The 16,500-nt window shown below is 45.9% G+C and overlaps 2 protein-coding genes across 7 annotated transcripts in view; one reads left to right on the top strand and one right to left on the bottom strand.

The window, feature by feature from the left end:
- Nucleotides 1-7,256: 7,256 nt before the first annotated feature.
- LOC146351979 (uncharacterized) lies at nt 7,257-13,313 on the bottom strand. The gene is made up of 2 exons (XM_084832966.1): nt 7,956-13,313; nt 7,257-7,692 (listed from the first exon to the last, which is right to left on the bottom strand). Exon 1 carries the CDS (start codon nt 9,852-9,854, stop codon nt 8,208-8,210), a length of 1,647 nt encoding a protein of 548 aa, XP_084689092.1. The 5' UTR covers nt 9,855-13,313; the 3' UTR covers nt 7,257-7,692; nt 7,956-8,207.
- A 168-nt stretch (nt 13,314-13,481) lies between these two features.
- Nucleotides 13,482-16,500, top strand: part of FECH (ferrochelatase) — a 38,418-nt gene continuing 35,399 nt past the window's right edge. For all 6 annotated transcript variants that reach the window (XR_014787514.1, XM_084832969.1, XM_084832968.1 and 3 more), the window contains exons 1-2: nt 13,482-13,741; nt 16,199-16,316. Coding sequence is in view for 5 of the 6 variants with exons in the window: in XM_084832969.1 (XP_084689095.1) it covers nt 13,690-13,741; nt 16,199-16,316 (170 nt within the window). In the remaining variant the exon portion in view is untranslated. The remainder of the gene's footprint in view (nt 13,742-16,198; nt 16,317-16,500) is intronic.

The raw sequence follows: 16,500 nt of genomic DNA, 5'->3' as shown, positions 1-16,500 counted from the left end.
CTTCCTAAGGCCCACTTTACTTCACTCTCGAGGATGTCCGGCTCAAGTTCAGTGACCGCACTATCATGGCTATCAAGGACATTACTATCATGGCTATCAAGGACATTAAGATCTTTCCTGTATAGTTCTTCTGTGTATTCTTTCCACCTCTTCTTAATCTCATCTGCTTCTGTGAGGTCCCTGCCTTCTTTGTCCTTTATCATGCCCGTCTTTGCACAAAACGTTCCCTTGAGATCTCCAATTTTCTTGAAGAGATCTCTAGTCTTTCCCATTCTGTTGTTTTCCTCGATTTCCTTGCATTGTTCATTTAAGAAGGCCTTCTTGTCTCTCCTTGCTATTCTCTGGAACTCTGCATTCAGTTGGATATATCTTTCCCTTTCTCCCTTGCTTTTTGCTTCTCTTCTTTCCTCAGCTACTTGTAAAGCCTCATCAGACAGCCACTTGGCTTTCTTGCATTTCTTTTTCTTTGGGATGGATTTCGTTGCTGCCTCCTGAACAATGTTACGGACCTCCGTCCATAGTTCCTCAGGCACTCTGTCTATCAGGTCTAATCCCTGAAATCTATTCCTCACCTCCACTGTATATTCATAAGGGATATGATTTAGGTCATACCTGAATGGTTTAGTGGTTTTCCCTACGTTCTTCAATTTCAGCCAAAATTTTGCTAGAAGCAGCTCATGATCTGAGCCACAGTCAGCTCCAGGTCTTGTTTTTACTGACTGTATGGAGCTTCTCCATCTTTGGCTGCAAAGGACATAATCAATCTGATTTCGATATTGACCATCTGGTGATGTCCATGTGTAGAGTCGTCTCTTGTGCTGTTGGAAAAGAGTGTTTGCTATGATCAGCGTGTTCTCTTGGCAAAACTCTATTAGCTTTTGTCCTGCTTCATTTTGTACACCAAGGCCATGCCTGCCTGTTATCCCGGTGATTTCTTGACTTCCTACTTTAGCATTCCAGTCCCCTATGATGAAGTGGACATCTTTTTTTGGTGTTAGTTCTAGAAGGTGTTGGAGGTCTTCATAGAACCGATCAACCCCAGCTTCTTCGGCATCAGTGGTTGGGGCATAGACTTGAATTACTGTGATGTTGAATGGTTTGCCTTGGATTCGTACTGAGATCATTCTATCATTTTTAAGATTGTACCCCAGTACTGCTTTTCCTACCCTTTTATTGACTATGAGTGCTACTCCATTTCTTCTAAGGGATTCTTGGCCACAATAGTAGATATGATGGTCACCTGAATTAAATTCGCCCATGCCTGTCCATTTTAGTTCGCTGATTCCCAAGATGTCGATGTTCAATCTTGCCATCTCATGTTTGACCACCTCCAGCTTACCTTGATTCATTGATCTAACATTCCAGGTTCCTAAACAATATTGTTCTTTACAGCATCAGATTTTCTTTTCACCACCAGACACATCCACAGCTGAGTGTCCTTTCGGCTTTGGCCCAGCTGCTTCACTCTTTCTGGCGCTACTTGGAAATACCCTCTGCTCTTCCCCAGTAGTATATTGGACACCTTCCGACCTGAGGGGCTCATCTTCCGGCGTCATATCTTTTAGCCTTGTGATACGTTCCATGGGGTTTTCCATTCCTTCTCCAGTGGACCACATTTTGTCAGAACTCTCTGCCATGACCTGTCCGTCTTGGGTGGCCCTGCACGGCATAGCTTATGGCTTCACTGAGTTACGCAAGCCCCTTCGCCACAACAAGGCAGTGATCCATGAAGGGGTAAAAGGACATGCACATCAGTAAATATTAAAGAGTGTTCCAATACAAAGTTTTCCCGTATAAGAACCTCCCAGAAGGAGGCAGACTTGATCTCATAGATTAATCAGTGTCTCTGCTGCAATGATTCTTGAAATTAAAATCTTACTTTTGTTTTATGGTTCTATGTTTTGCCCTGGACATTCAGAATCTCTAGCCTAACCCCACAGAAGGGCTCAGCTGCCTGAACTGCATTAACTCTTGCTAGAACAACAGTTAAACAAAAAGGCTAAACAAAAAGGCTCAAAAAGTGCCAGAGCTAAACATCAAAGTGGTACATAGATTTATATTCCTAACTTGCATTCCAGTCTATCTGGATTGGAAACAAAAGGATTATATGGTGTTGCTACTCTACGTTTGGTGCCATTGTGAAATCTGGTTGGCCTAGTGTTGCTTATGAGCAATGAAAGTCACCTCAGAGCTGCACTCAGACTGACAACTGTTTGGGTCATCCAGAGCAGTATGCTTTAGCTATTTTTGAAGCAGTAGTCATCTGCCTGCGTTTTTTGAAAGTCAGTGGCAGACAGCAGGTGGGCGGTGGGAACTGAATGCTAACCAGACTGGTTTTCAAAAGGCTCCATCACAGGTTTTCGCAAAGCCTGTTGCAATGGAAGCAGTCTTACTTCTTTAAAGATGGAAACAGGTTTTTGCATCCACCCATATTAGAAAACTAATAGTTAAGGAAGCAAAAGGACTTGCAACACAGAGAAAACCAGGGCATTCCACCGATTAACAGAGAGTGGAGCCATTTCTAAGAACTCAGATGCTTCAAAGAGGCAGAAGACAACAGCGAACACCAATTGAACTATGTCTTACACCAAGACATAAGCTGTAATGCAGTGGTCTGTTCATTCTTATATACTCTGATGCCAGTATTAGATGCCTGCCAAAGCATTTGAGGCTCTAGACCTAAAAGTGGAAATGTGCATGGCAAGAACTGAAGTCGACTAGTTTAGTACACTTATATCCTGCCTTTCTTCCATCATGGGAACTCAAGGAGGTGTAGCAGGGTCCCAGGTGGTCTCCCATCTGGCCCCAGATGTACAGGGGAACCCACAGTGCCATAGGATCGCCTGGAGAGAGCTGTTACTTCTCTCCCTCCTTTTCAGATCCAGTTCCAGCATGAACTGCTTCCTGCTACACACACAGACCTCTCTTGGCCTCTTCCATGGTCTAGTAGGGGAAGAAAGATGAATCATCTCTGTCCATCATTTGTGCCTTCTTGGGCCATCCTAGCTCCCACTGAAACTTGTCACCAGAATGCGACCAGATATCAGCTGTCCTTGAAGAGGTATTTCCTCAAGGCACCCATTCATAGAATCATAGAATAGTAGGGTTGGAAGGGGCCTATAAGACCATTGAGTCCAACCCCCTGCTCATTGGAGGAATCCAAGTCAAAGCATCCCTGACAGGTGGCTGTCCAGCCTCATCTTGAACGCCTCCAGTGTGGGAGAGCCCCCCACCTCCCTAGGTAATTGGTTCCATTGTCGTATTGCTCTAACAGTCAGGAAGTTTGTCCTGATGTTCAGCCGGAATCTGGCTTCCTGTCACTTGAGCCCATTCTTAAAGGATTATGTAGTTGGAAGGGATCCCGAATCTCTTCGCAATCTTCAGTACTAGGCTGTAACGGGTCCCTTAAAGAACATTGAGACCAACCCCCAACTCATAACAAGATAAACAATTTGGCTTGTCTACAGAGTAGGCTGGTTTGGCCGTAGGAGCGGTTGTACACAGGCATAAAATCAATGAATAGTTCATCCATGCAAAAGCACAGAAGGCCTGGTTCTTACAAACTGGGCGATTCCCCCAACCTGTCCTCCTTTTATATCCTCCCCCCCCCCCCCGCCCAATACAGACAGGCTGGTCTGCTGGTTAGACACAACATGTCTGGTTTAATTATTAAAAATCATGTTAGGATCTAATGTGACTGGGCCCCTGGTTTCCCTCCCTCTGTCTATGGCTATCTAGGACTGGATGAAGACATTTTGGTGTCCTCTCTATACATGCAGACACTCGGTTTCTCTCTATCATGAGGAACCATCCAGTCAGACATTCTATAGAATTCTCATCGAATGGCAGGTGAAGTACTCCGTTCCTGCTTAATTTGGCCAGGGCTTGTGCAGCAGAACTTCCCTGTGTCACCTGAGGCAAACACTTCACTTTGCCTCGTGGCAGGGTTGTGCTCTGTAACGACCTGAAACAAAGGTTATTGTATCACCCTTCAAAAAGACACACCAGCCTATGCGTTAGTAGTTAGTGTTTCCGGTTGGTGGGCACAACAGAACTGTAGGGGATGGTGTGTTTACTGACCTGATGCAATCACTGTATTTACCTTTGCTTAATACCCTGGGATACAAATATCTTCTTATACAGTGTCTCTCCCAACGCTGACATGACAAGATTGATTAGTACAGACCCTGTGGCCTAAAGCCCTCACCACGTGTGCTCTTGTAGCATCTGGGAAAAACTGGCTGCCTGCAGCGCTGGGCTGATAAACTGAAAAATATATGAACTGAGCAACTGGAATTGTGAGGCACGTAACATTCCCGACCTCCACAGAAAAACCCACTTTTTCAAACTGGCTTCATGCCTGGTCTGACAACACAAAATCTGGCCACTGCTTTGAATTACCTTTTTCCCCCTAAACACCAATTTATGCTTACCATGGAAACCCTACAAAGATAGGACCATGCCGCTCTGGGTAATTTTATTTGAAAAACAGCATATAAATCATCAGAGGAAGACCCTAAACCCCAAGATGGAGCACAGCCAACTCACAACCTGCTCTCTGGCTCTGTATCTTCAAAATTATACACTGTTGTTACTCTCACAAACATCTGCCCCATTCCCCTCACCTAGAGTGGCGTCATCTCCAAAATCTCACAGGTATCTCATTCAAAAACACAGTGATTCCCAGCTTTCGGGAGACCTTCTCCAGTTGAAACATCAACAGACCTCTGTATACCAGTTGCTGGGGAACATGGGTGGGAGGGCGGTGTTGCACTCATGTCCTACTTGTGCGCTTTCCCAGGCAGCTGGTTGGCCACTGTGAGAACAGAATGCTGGACTAGATGGATCCTTGGTCTGATCCAGCAGGGCTGTCCTTAGGACCATTCTGGACTACTAACCAGCAAGCCCGCCAACAAAGGAATGGTCAGCCAGAAGCCATCACAGAATTTTGTTCTTTAAGAAAGTAACTTGATTTAAATGAAGCAGTGAACCAATAACTTTGATATCTATACATTTTAAATGCTATGTATTGAATGTATAAAAACAGCACTACGGGATCAGACCTTATCTACTCTAGGATCCTGTCTCCAAAAGTGTGCAGCCAGATTCTCCAGGAATCCTACAAACGTGGCATAAAGCTAACAGTTCTCCCTGGTTACATGTCCCCAGCATCTGATCTAAAGAGCAAGACTGCTTCTGAACATGGAGGTTCCATGGCTAAGTAATAGCCATTGATCGACTCTATGAATTTCTTCTTTTAAAAGCCATCTCAGGGGCAAAGTACACATGGAGCTAAATCTGTCATTAGAAAGCACGCCAGGTTGTTTGGGGAGGAGGCAGAGCGTGCAGATTCCCGACTTCGAGGTTGGATCGCTGTCTCTGACCTTGGATCTGGGAATCCAAATTATCCTATGGCCCCTCAGACACTGTCTAGGGGCTACAGGATTGCTCTCTAAAAGACTAAAATAGCTACTCTTCAACCAGCAAGCCAAAACAACAACAATCCAGTTTAAAAATAAATTAAAATTTAAAATTCTAAAATATTCAAATGTTAAAATACTTGGGCAAAAAGAAATATTTTAATTTGGCACTGAAAGGAAAAAGCCAGCACCATTCGTATCTCCTTTGGGAGGGCATTCCAAAGTCAAGATGTCTCCATCGCACCAATATTACTCCTCTTTACTTACCAGGGGAATAAACCGCACCGAACCTCATTATATACTCCCATCTTGACTTACAAACTGAAGATTTGATTTGTTACATTTATACCCCATCTTTCCATAAATAATGGCCAAGCCAGATAACAATAAAATCCAATACATAATAAACAAGCAATATGACACTATGGGAGCAACCCTATGCATGTTTAGACAGAGAAAAACCCTACAACACCCAACATTCCCACCGTGTTTCCCACTGTTAGTGCTAGAAGCCCGACAGAGGACTCTTAGCATGAACATCCAAAGACACGAACAATCCAAAGCCAAGACACGAACAATCCTAGCACAATCAAAAGACATTGTGAAGCAATTCCATTTTTTTCCAATAACAAATTTTCCGCAGTAATGAAAAAGGTGGAAGAAGCAGTGGGAAAACATGGGAAGGCTACAAATGGAAGAGGACAAAAGCTGGACCAGAATCTGATAAAATTCCAGGAATGAGGCAGGGCGATGGTGGGATAAAAGCTCAGACTGAAAGCACCTGGTAAGAAAAAAAGGCAGAAAACATGGGAGGATCATGAATGGAAGACGATGACAATTAAAAACTACTAAAATTCTGAGAATGAGACAAGGCAATTGCAAACTAAAAAGCATCATCTGGAAGCACCTTCCATGTCACAATAAAATCATGCAGACTTCTCCATCATTCGTCCCATCTCCACTCTGTAAAACAAACAACAGCAGTTTTAAAATAGTACAAATTAAATTTTAAAAAATAGAAATGGACTATCCAGCCTGATTAAGAGCCCTGGAGAACTCGAAAGCTTGCTCACCACTTTTGGGGTGCTCTGGTTGGTCCTAATAAAGCAGCAGTTTTCAACCTCAAGCCTGCAGTCTAAACCTGGCCTGCGGGGACACCCTATATGGCCACGCCCATTCCCACAACCCTTGATCATTTAGTGGGTTCCCCAGTTCGTCTTGTCCACCCACCATTGGGATGCAGCGCCCAACAGCTTCTTCAAAACTGAATTTGGCCCCGTCTGAAAGAGGTTCCCCACTCCTGTAATATTTTATTACTGTGTTTGTACTGCATGATTGTGGCATTTTTAAAAAATGTGGCTCATTACTTTTTGTGACATTTGCTGTGATTTCATTGTGGTTTTTGTAAATCATGCTCCTTTTTTGTGCTGTTCATTTCATGGCCCAACCCTGAATTTTATTTTATTTTGCTGCTTAGTTTTTTGTGACGTTGATCTTACGGCCCGATTGTGGATTTTATTTTGTGCCTTGCTTTGTTGTGACATCGATTTGATGGGCCGATTGTGGATTTGATTTTGCGCCTTGCTTTGTTGTGACGTCGATTTGATGGCCCGATTGTAGATTTGATTTTGCGCCTTGCTTTGTTGTGACGTCGATTTGATGGCCCCATTGTGGATTTTATTTTGCGCCTTGCTTTGTTGTGACGTCGATTTGATGGCCCGATTGTGGATTTTATTTTGCTCCTTGCTTTGTTGTGACGTCAATTTGATGGCCTGAATTGATTTTGCGCCTTGCCTTGTGACGTCGATTTGATGGCCCGATTGTGGATTTGATTTTGCGCCTTGCTTTGTTGTGACGTCGATCTGACGGCCCCATTGTGGATTTGATTTTGCGCCTTGCTTTGCTGTGACGTCGATTTGATGTCCCCATTGTGGATTTGATTTTGCGCCTTGCTTTGTTGTGACGTCGATTTGATGTCCCCATTGTGGATTTGATTTTGCGCCTTGCTTTGCTGTGACGTCAATTTGATGTCCCCATTGTGGATTTGATTTTGCGCCTTGCTTTGTTGTGACCTCGATTTGATGGCCTGACTGTGGATTTGATTTTGCGCCTTGCTTTGTTGTGACGTCGATTTGATGGCCCGATTGTGGATTTGATTTTGCACCTTGCTTTGTTGTGACGTCGATTTGATGGCCCGATTGTGGATTTGATTTTGCGCCTTGCTTTGTTGTGACGTCGATTTGATGTCCCCATTGTGGATTTTATTTTGCTCCTTGCTTTTTTGTGACATCGATTTGATGGCCCGATTTGATTTTGCGCCTTGCTTTGTTGTGACATCTATCTGATGGCCCGATTGTGGATTTCATTTTGCGCCTTGCTTTGTTGTGACGTCGATTTGATGGCCCCATTGTGGATTTGATTTTGCGCCTTGCTTTGTTGCGACGTCGATCTGATGGCCCGATTGTGGATTTTATTTTGCACCTTGCTTTGTTGTGACGCCGATCTGATGGCCCGATTGTGGATTTGATTTTGCACCTTGCTTTGTTGTGACGTCGATCTGATGGCCCCATTGTGGATTTTATTTTGCGCCTTGCTTTGTTGTGACGTCGATCTGATGGCCCCATTGTGGATTTGATTTTGCGCCTTGCTTTGTTGTGACGTCGATCTGATGGCCCGATTGTGGATTTGATTTTGCGCCTTGGTTTGTTGTGACGTCGATCTGATGGCCCGATTTGATTTTGCTCCTTGCTTTGTTGTGACATCGATCTGATGGCCCGATTGTGGATTTTATTTTGCTCCTTTCATTTTTGTGACGTCGATTTGATGGCCCGATTTGATTTTGCTCCGTGCTTTGTTGTGACGTCGATCTGATGGCCCGATTGTGGATTTTATTTTGCTCCTTGCTTTTTTGTTACGTCGATTTGATGGCCCGATTTGATTTTGCTCCTTGCTTTGTTGTGACATCGATCTGATGGCCCGATTGTGGATTTTATTTTGCGCCTTGCTTTGTTGTGACGTCGATTTGATGGCCCCATTGTGGATTTGATTTTGCGCCTTGCTTTGTTGTGACGTCGATCTGATGGCCCGATTTGATTTTGCTCCTTGCTTTGTTGTGACGTCGATCTGATGGCCCGATTGTGGATTTGATTTTGCGCCTTGCTTTGTTGTGACGTCGATCTGATGGCCGGACTGTGGATTTGATTTTGCGCCTTGCTTTGTTGTGACGTCGCTCTGATGGCCCGACTGTGGATTTGATTTTGCGCCTTGCTTTGTTGTGACGTCGCTCTGATGGCCCGACTGTGGATTTGATTTTGCGCCTTGCTTTGTTGTGACGTCGCTCTGATGGCCCGACTGTGTATTTGATTTTGCGCCTTGCTTTGTTGTGACGTCGATCTGATGGCCCCATTGTGGATTTGATTTTGCGCCTTGCTTTGTTGTGACGTCGATTTGATGTCCCCATTGTGGATTTGATTTTGCGCCTTGCTTTGTTGTGACGTCGATCTGATGGCCCGATTGTGGATTTGATTTTGCGCCTTGCTTTGTTGTGACGTCGATCTGATGGCCCGATTTGATTTTGCTCCTTGCTTTGTTGTGACATTGATCTGATGGCCCGATTGTGGATTTTATTTTGCTCCTTGCATTTTTGTGACGTCGATTTGATGGCCCGATTTGATTTTGCTCCGTGCTTTGTTGTGACGTCGATCTGATGGCCCGATTGTGGATTTTATTTTGCTCCTTGCTTTTTTGTGTCGTCGATTTGATGGCCCGATTTGATTTTGCTCCGTGCTTTTTTGTGACATCGATCTGATGGCCCGATTGTGGATTTGATTTTGTGACTTGCTTTGTTGTGACGTCGATTTGATGGCCCCATTGTGGATTTGATTTTGCGCCTTGCTTTGTTGTGACCTCGATCTGATGGCCCGATTTGATTTTGCTCCTTGCTTTGTTGTGACGTCGATCTGATGGCCTGATTGTGGATTTGATTTTGCGCCTTGCTTTGTTGTGACGTCGATCTGATGGCCTGACTGTGGATTTGATTTTGCGCCTTGCTTTCTTGTGACGTCGCTCTGATGGCCCGACTGTGGATTTGATTTTGCGCCTTGCTTTGTTGTGATGTCGCTCTGATGGCCCGCCTGTGGATTTGATTTTGCGCCTTGCTTTGTTGTGACGTCGCTCTGATGGCCCGACTGTGGATTTGATTTTGCGCCTTGCTTTGTTGTGACGTCGCTCTGATGGCCCGACTGTGGATTTGATTTTGCGCCTTGCTTTGTTGTGACGTCGCTCTGATGGCCCGACTGTGGATTTGATTTTGCGCCTTGCTTTGTTGTGACGTCGCTCTGATGGCCCGATTGTGGATTTGATTTTGCGCCTTGCTTTGTTGTGACGTCGATCTGATGGCCCGATTTGATTTTGCTCCTTGCTTTGTTGTGACATCGATCTGATGGCCCGATTGTGGATTTTATTTTGCTCCTTGCATTTTTGTGACGTCGATTTGATGGCCCGATTTGATTTTGCTCCTTGCTTTGTTGTGACGTCGATCTGATGGCCCGATTGTGGATTTTATTTTGCTCCTTGCTTTTTTGTGACGTCGATTTGATGGCCCGATTTGATTTTGCTCCTTGCTTTGTTGTGACATCGATCTGATGGCCCGATTGTGGATTTTATTTTGCGCCTTGCTTTGTTGTGACGTCGATTTGATGGCCCCATTGTGGATTTGATTTTGCGCCTTGCTTTGTTGTGATGTCGATTTGATGGCCCGATTTGATTTTGCGCCTTGCTTTGTTGTGACGTCGATCTGATGGCCCGACTGTGGATTTGATTTTGCGCCTTGCTTTGTTGTGACGTCGATCTGATGTCCCCATTGTGGATTTGATTTTGCGCCTTGCTTTGTTGTGACGTCGATCTGATGGCCCGATTGTGGATTTGATTTTGCGCCTTGCTTTGTTGTGACGTCGATCTGATGGCCCGATTTGATTTTGCTCCTTGCTTTGTTGTGACATCGATCTGATGGCCCGATTGTGGATTTTATTTTGCTCCTTGCATTTTTGTGACGTCGATTTGATGGCCCGATTTGATTTTGCTCCGTGCTTTGTTGTGACATCGATCTGATGGCCCGATTGTGGATTTTATTTTGCGCCTTGCTTTGTTGTGACGTCGATTTGATGGCCCCATTGTGGATTTGATTTTGCGCCTTGCTTTGTTGTGATGTCGATTTGATGGCCCGATTTGATTTTGCTCCTTGCTTTGTTGTGACATCGATCTGATGGCCCGATTGTGGATTTTATTTTGCTCCTTGCATTTTTGTGACGTCGATTTGATGGCCCGATTTGATTTTGCTCCGTGCTTTGTTGTGACGTCGATCTGATGGCCCGATTGTGGATTTTATTTTGCTCCTTGCTTTTTTGTGACGTCGATTTGATGGCCCGATTTGATTTTGCTCCGTGCTTTTTTGTGACATCGATCTGATGGCCCGATTGTGGATTTGATTTTGTGACTTGCTTTGTTGTGACGTCGATTTGATGGCCCCATTGTGGATTTGATTTTGCGCCTTGCTTTGTTGTGACCTCGATCTGATGGCCCGATTTGATTTTGCTCCTTGCTTTGTTGTGACGTCGATCTGATGGCCTGATTGTGGATTTGATTTTGCGCCTTGCTTTGTTGTGACGTCGATCTGATGGCCTGACTGTGGATTTGATTTTGCGCCTTGCTTTCTTGTGACGTCGCTCTGATGGCCCGACTGTGGATTTGATTTTGCGCCTTGCTTTGTTGTGACGTCGCTCTGATGGCCCGCCTGTGGATTTGATTTTGCGCCTTGCTTTGTTGTGACGTCGCTCTGATGGCCCGCCTGTGGATTTGATTTTGCGCCTTGCTTTGTTGTGACGTCGCTCTGATGGCCCGACTGTGGATTTGATTTTGCGCCTTGCTTTGTTGTGACGTCGCTCTGATGGCCCGACTGTGGATTTGATTTTGCGCCTTGCTTTGTTGTGACGTCGATTTGATGTCCCCATTGTGGATTTGATTTTGCGCCTTGCTTTGTTGTGACGTCGCTCTGATGGCCCGATTGTGGATTTGATTTTGCGCCTTGATTTGTTGTGACGTCGATCTGATGGCCCGATTTGATTTTGCTCCTTGCTTTGTTGTGACATCGATCTGATGGCCCGATTGTGGATTTTATTTTGCTCCTTGCATTTTTGTGACGTCGATTTGATGGCCCGATTTGATTTTGCTCCTTGCTTTGTTGTGACGTCGATCTGATGGCCCGATTGTGGATTTTATTTTGCTCCTTGCTTTTTTGTGACGTCGATTTGATGGCCCGATTTGATTTTGCTCCTTGCTTTGTTGTGACATCGATCTGATGGCCCGATTGTGGATTTTATTTTGCGCCTTGCTTTGTTGTGACGTCGATTTGATGGCCCCATTGTGGATTTGATTTTGCGCCTTGCTTTGTTGTGATGTCGATTTGATGGCCCGATTTGATTTTGCGCCTTGCTTTGTTGTGACGTCGATCTGATGGCCCGACTGTGGATTTGATTTTGCGCCTTGCTTTGTTGTGACGTCGATCTGATGTCCCCATTGTGGATTTGATTTTGCGCCTTGCTTTGTTGTGACGTCGATCTGATGGCCCGATTGTGGATTTGATTTTGCTTCTTGCTTTGTTGTGACGTCGATCTGATGGCCCGATTTGATTTTGCTCCTTGCTTTGTTGTGACATCGATCTGATGGCCCAATTGTGGATTTTATTTTGCTCCTTGCATTTTTGTGACGTCGATTTGATGGCCCGATTTGATTTTGCTCCGTGCTTTGTTGTGACATCGATCTGATGGCCCGATTGTGGATTTTATTTTGCGCCTTGCTTTGTTGTGACGTCGATTTGATGGCCCCATTGTGGATTTGATTTTGCGCCTTGCTTTGTTGTGATGTCGATTTGATGGCCCGATTTGATTTTGCTCCTTGCTTTGTTGTGACGTCGATCTGATGGCCCGACTGTGGATTTGATTTTGCGCCTTGCTTTGTTGTGACGTCGATCTGATGGCCCCATTGTGGATTTGATTTTGCGCCTTGCTTTGTTGTGACGTCGATCTGATGGCCCGATTGTGGATTTGATTTTGCGCCTTGCTTTGTTGTGACGTCAATCTGATGGCCCGATTGTGGATTTGATTTTGCTCCGTGCTTTGTTGTGACATCGATCTGATGGCCCGATTGTGGATTTTATTTTGCGCCTTGCTTTGTTGTGACGTCGATTTGATGGCCCCATTGTGGATTTGATTTTGCGCCTTGCTTTGTTGTGATGTCGATTTGATGGCCCGATTTGATTTTGCTCCTTGCTTTGTTGTGACGTCGATCTGATGGCCCGACTGTGGATTTGATTTTGCGCCTTGCTTTGTTGTGACGTCGATCTGATGGCCCCATTGTGGATTTGATTTTGCGCCTTGCTTTGTTGTGACGTCGATCTGATGGCCCGATTGTGGATTTGATTTTGCGCCTTGCTTTGTTGTGACGTCAATCTGATGGCCCGATTGTGGATTTGATTTTGCTCCTTGCTTTGTTGTGACATCGATCTGATGGCCCGATTGTGGATTTTATTTTGCTCCTTGCATTTTTGTGACGTCGCTCTGATGGCCCGATTTGATTTTGCTCTGTGCTTTGTTGTGACGTCGATCTGATGGCCCGATTGTGGATTTTATTTTGCGCCTTGCTTTGTTGTGACGTCGATTTGATGGCCCGATTTGATTTTGCTCCTTGCTTTGTTGTGACATCGATCTGATGGCCCCATTGTGGATTTGATTTTGCGCCTTGCTTTGTTGTGACGTCGCTCTGATGGCCCGACTGTGGATTTGATTTTGCGCCGTGCTTTGCTGTGATGTTTCGTAAGAAAAGATGCTGACGTGCCCCGTCCCCAGAAGCGCTGAGTCACTCTCCCCGAGTCACTGCCTCAGCGCGGGACTCCTCCCCCTCCTCCTCCTCCTCCTCTCTTTTCCGACGACGGCGAGGGCGAGAAGGAGGCGGCTCCTGCGCCGCCTTTTCAGCTTCGGCTCCGGGCCTTTCCTCGTCCCGCTCCGCCCCTTTCGCTCGTCGTAGCCAAGGCGAGCAAACGCGCGCGCCAAGCGCCGAGAGATCCCGGGAGGGATTTAAAAAAAAGAAAAGCCCGGGGGGCGGGGAGCCACCGAGCGTGGGAAGGGATGCAACTAAACGGCCCGGTTAACTTGGGAAAGGAGCTCCGCTGCTCTGGTTCCTGCAGAGCAAGGGGGTGTATTTAGTTAACACAAACATGGCTGCCGCCGCCGCCGCCTTCCGAGCTGGCAATCGAGCCTTGCAGCCACGTAAGTCCATCAGCTGCATTTTCTTTTTTTAGAAGGGTTTGCCGCAGGGCCAGTTTATTTTTATTTGTTGTGTTGCTAAGATAACCCTCCCCCCCCCCCGCAGTCCAACGCATGGGAATGGGGAAGGGGCGTGCGTGAGTCCTTTCTACAGCTGGGGTTGCTAGCTGCCTCGGAGGGGTCGCCGGGGGCCCCTCAGCCCCGGTAGCGAATGCTCGCTTTCGCCAGCGCACGGGCAGTTGGTGCGCGCGCGCGGGCGGAGGTGTGGGGCTGCTCTTCCGTGGGGTGCCTTGCGGGAGGAGGGGGGGGGTCGGCGAGGGAGACCCGGCGTTACGCAAACCCCATTTTGCAGAGAGCTCCGCTTGGCTTCTGTTACAGAAGGGGCTTCTGGCGAACGGCGTCGTTTAAAAAACCAACAGCAAAGAAAGAGCCACTAAAGCCGCCGTTCACGGTTCTGCACGGCTTTACCCGGGATGAGTCTGGGGGCTTCTAAGGACTGCGTCGGAGAATCACTACTGTTTTTTAAAAGCACGCTTTCCAGGCTCCTGGGCAAGCGAAGAAGGGGATTGTTTGTTTGTCCGTTCTCCCCGCCCGCCTGGGATCCGCAGAGCGTGTGCAAAGTAGACCTCCCGGCTGGGGGTTAAGGAGCGTGCAACTGGTTTGGGTGCGAAAAGAGATCGCCAGGTGTTGCTGCCGGGATCTTGTTGCCCAGAGCGTCAGTTGGGGACGGGAGCTTGCACGAAGAGCTTAGCACCGCTCGGGGGAACTTGCATCCGGCGTGCAACGGCGTCAGGAGAGGAGTTTACACGTGCAGGGGGGTTAGAAACTGCAAATAGCAGGGAGCAGTTTGTGATGCCACCAGCTTTTTTGCTGAGATGTCTCTTAGCCAGAAAACTAGGCCACAAGACTGGTGGGCTTTTTAAGGGTTGTGTGCGTGTGTCTTTGCCCCTTGGGATATCATCGCTCCCTCTAATAGCAAACTCAGGTAGTCAGTGCCGACAGGAGTCTAGCCAAAAACGGTATCTGTATGCTCAGGGTTTGCAGAAGTATGAAAAAACTTTAAACGAAGAGGGGAGAAAACCCCTAAGGGGCAGTTGGAAAAGAAAAAATAGAAAATTGGAGCTGAGGGGGAATGGAATGGCCTGTTAGAGAAGGGTAAAAGGGCCCGCTTTTAGGAGATAAAGATATACTGTGGATTGTTACGGGGTTAGTCCTAGACCAAATGTGTCCTGGCTGAGGAGCATCTTAGCTGCCCCTCCTCCCCAGTTGTTCAACTTTTGAAGACCTTGAAGGTTTTTTTTTAATTGGCATCAGTAGTCCATCTCACGGCATTGATGCATGTTTTGCATGCATGATGTATCCCTGCCATATAAGATGATAAAATTGCAGGTTGCATGGATCTGATTACAATCTCTCCCACACACACCATTCCCAGATGTTGTAAACTTTCCAGGAACAATACAACAAACAGTTAATGCACAAAACAAGCTGTGTGGGTTAATGCCGCTGGCTTAACAAGTGGAAATGAACTGCTTGCACTACTGTTTTAACTGTTGAGTATATAGAAAGCACAAAATTGCAAGCTCCTTGTCAGGGAGTTGGCATATAAAATATGGAATGCCAACTTCTCATTTCAAACATAAATTAGGAATGTGATTTTCTCTTGTGTTATGTTCTGATTTTCACTGAAATTCTGTAAGTGTGTATGTAGGTTCTCTAGAGAAATGTCATAGCTCCATAGAAGAAAACATGTTTTGTATGTGTCAGTCCCTGGCAGTCGGTGTATTTAAAGTTTAGATTTGTTTTGAATAGAGAATTCTTTTTTCAAGTGGGATCTCTCATATGAAATGGCACCGTCCATGCCACCACAGCATTTTCACCTTATTCTGTTGTGTGTTTAGACTGGGCTAAAATGTGCCCCATTCCACCTCCTTTCTGGTCCTGTGCTTGATTCAGAAATCCACATGCACGGCTTATTGGTTAGGCCAGTCTACCCAAACTCAGCACGCTCCAGCATAGCTGTCTGGAGGAGATGGGAGTTGTAGTTCAGCACATCTGGAGGATGCTAGGTTAGGGACGGCTGGGTTCAAGAAGTACTGCAGTAGACTGACCAATGATCTAACTCTATATAAGGCAGCTTCTGGCGTGTTTTTTCCAGTGCTTTATTTCTGGAGGAAAAGGTATTGGAACTCTTGGATTACGGTTCCTTGGGAGTAGATGGCGATTAAATTGTAATGGAGAGCATTAAAATAGCGGGCAAACATATGTATATTATAGTGGACACACACACACATAAAATAGAAGAAAAGATGCCGGGACTCAGTTCCAGTGAGTTCCACCAGAAAAAAACACTTTTTTTTTTCCCTAGGAAGAAAATATTCATTTTTTAAAACCAAGTAAAATTCCTTGGCAGGTAATACATTAACTGTGTGTTAACTGTGTTTTCCTTGCTCCATTTAGTTGCAAAAAGCAATTGCTGCAGTCAAGTGAGAGTCCAGCTGCAGTGGAGATGTCAGTCAACAGCAGCAGCAGCTGTACAGGCCAAAACAACAAAACCTCAGATTCAACCTGAAAAGAGGTAGGAAACATCTCTGCTGATGTTCAGCTATGCAGGAATGGTGTATATATGGGTTTAGTTTGGTCTTATACAACTTGTTTGGTCTCCATAGGTGACCAGGAATTCCATGCAGGCAAATGAGTGGTCTTGTGGAAGAAGGACAGATCTCTCCATTCCCCCCCCACTTTTCCACTTCTTCCCCCTC

The sequence above is a fragment of the Heloderma suspectum genome, chromosome 2, assembly GCF_057233095.1.
Source record: "Heloderma suspectum isolate Gila_16-S chromosome 2, 16-S_ref, whole genome shotgun sequence".
NCBI classification, from domain to species: Eukaryota; Metazoa; Chordata; class Lepidosauria; order Squamata; family Helodermatidae; genus Heloderma; species Heloderma suspectum.
The sequence above is the reverse complement of the archived record's forward strand: the minus strand, read 5'-3'. Positions and strand labels throughout refer to the sequence as shown.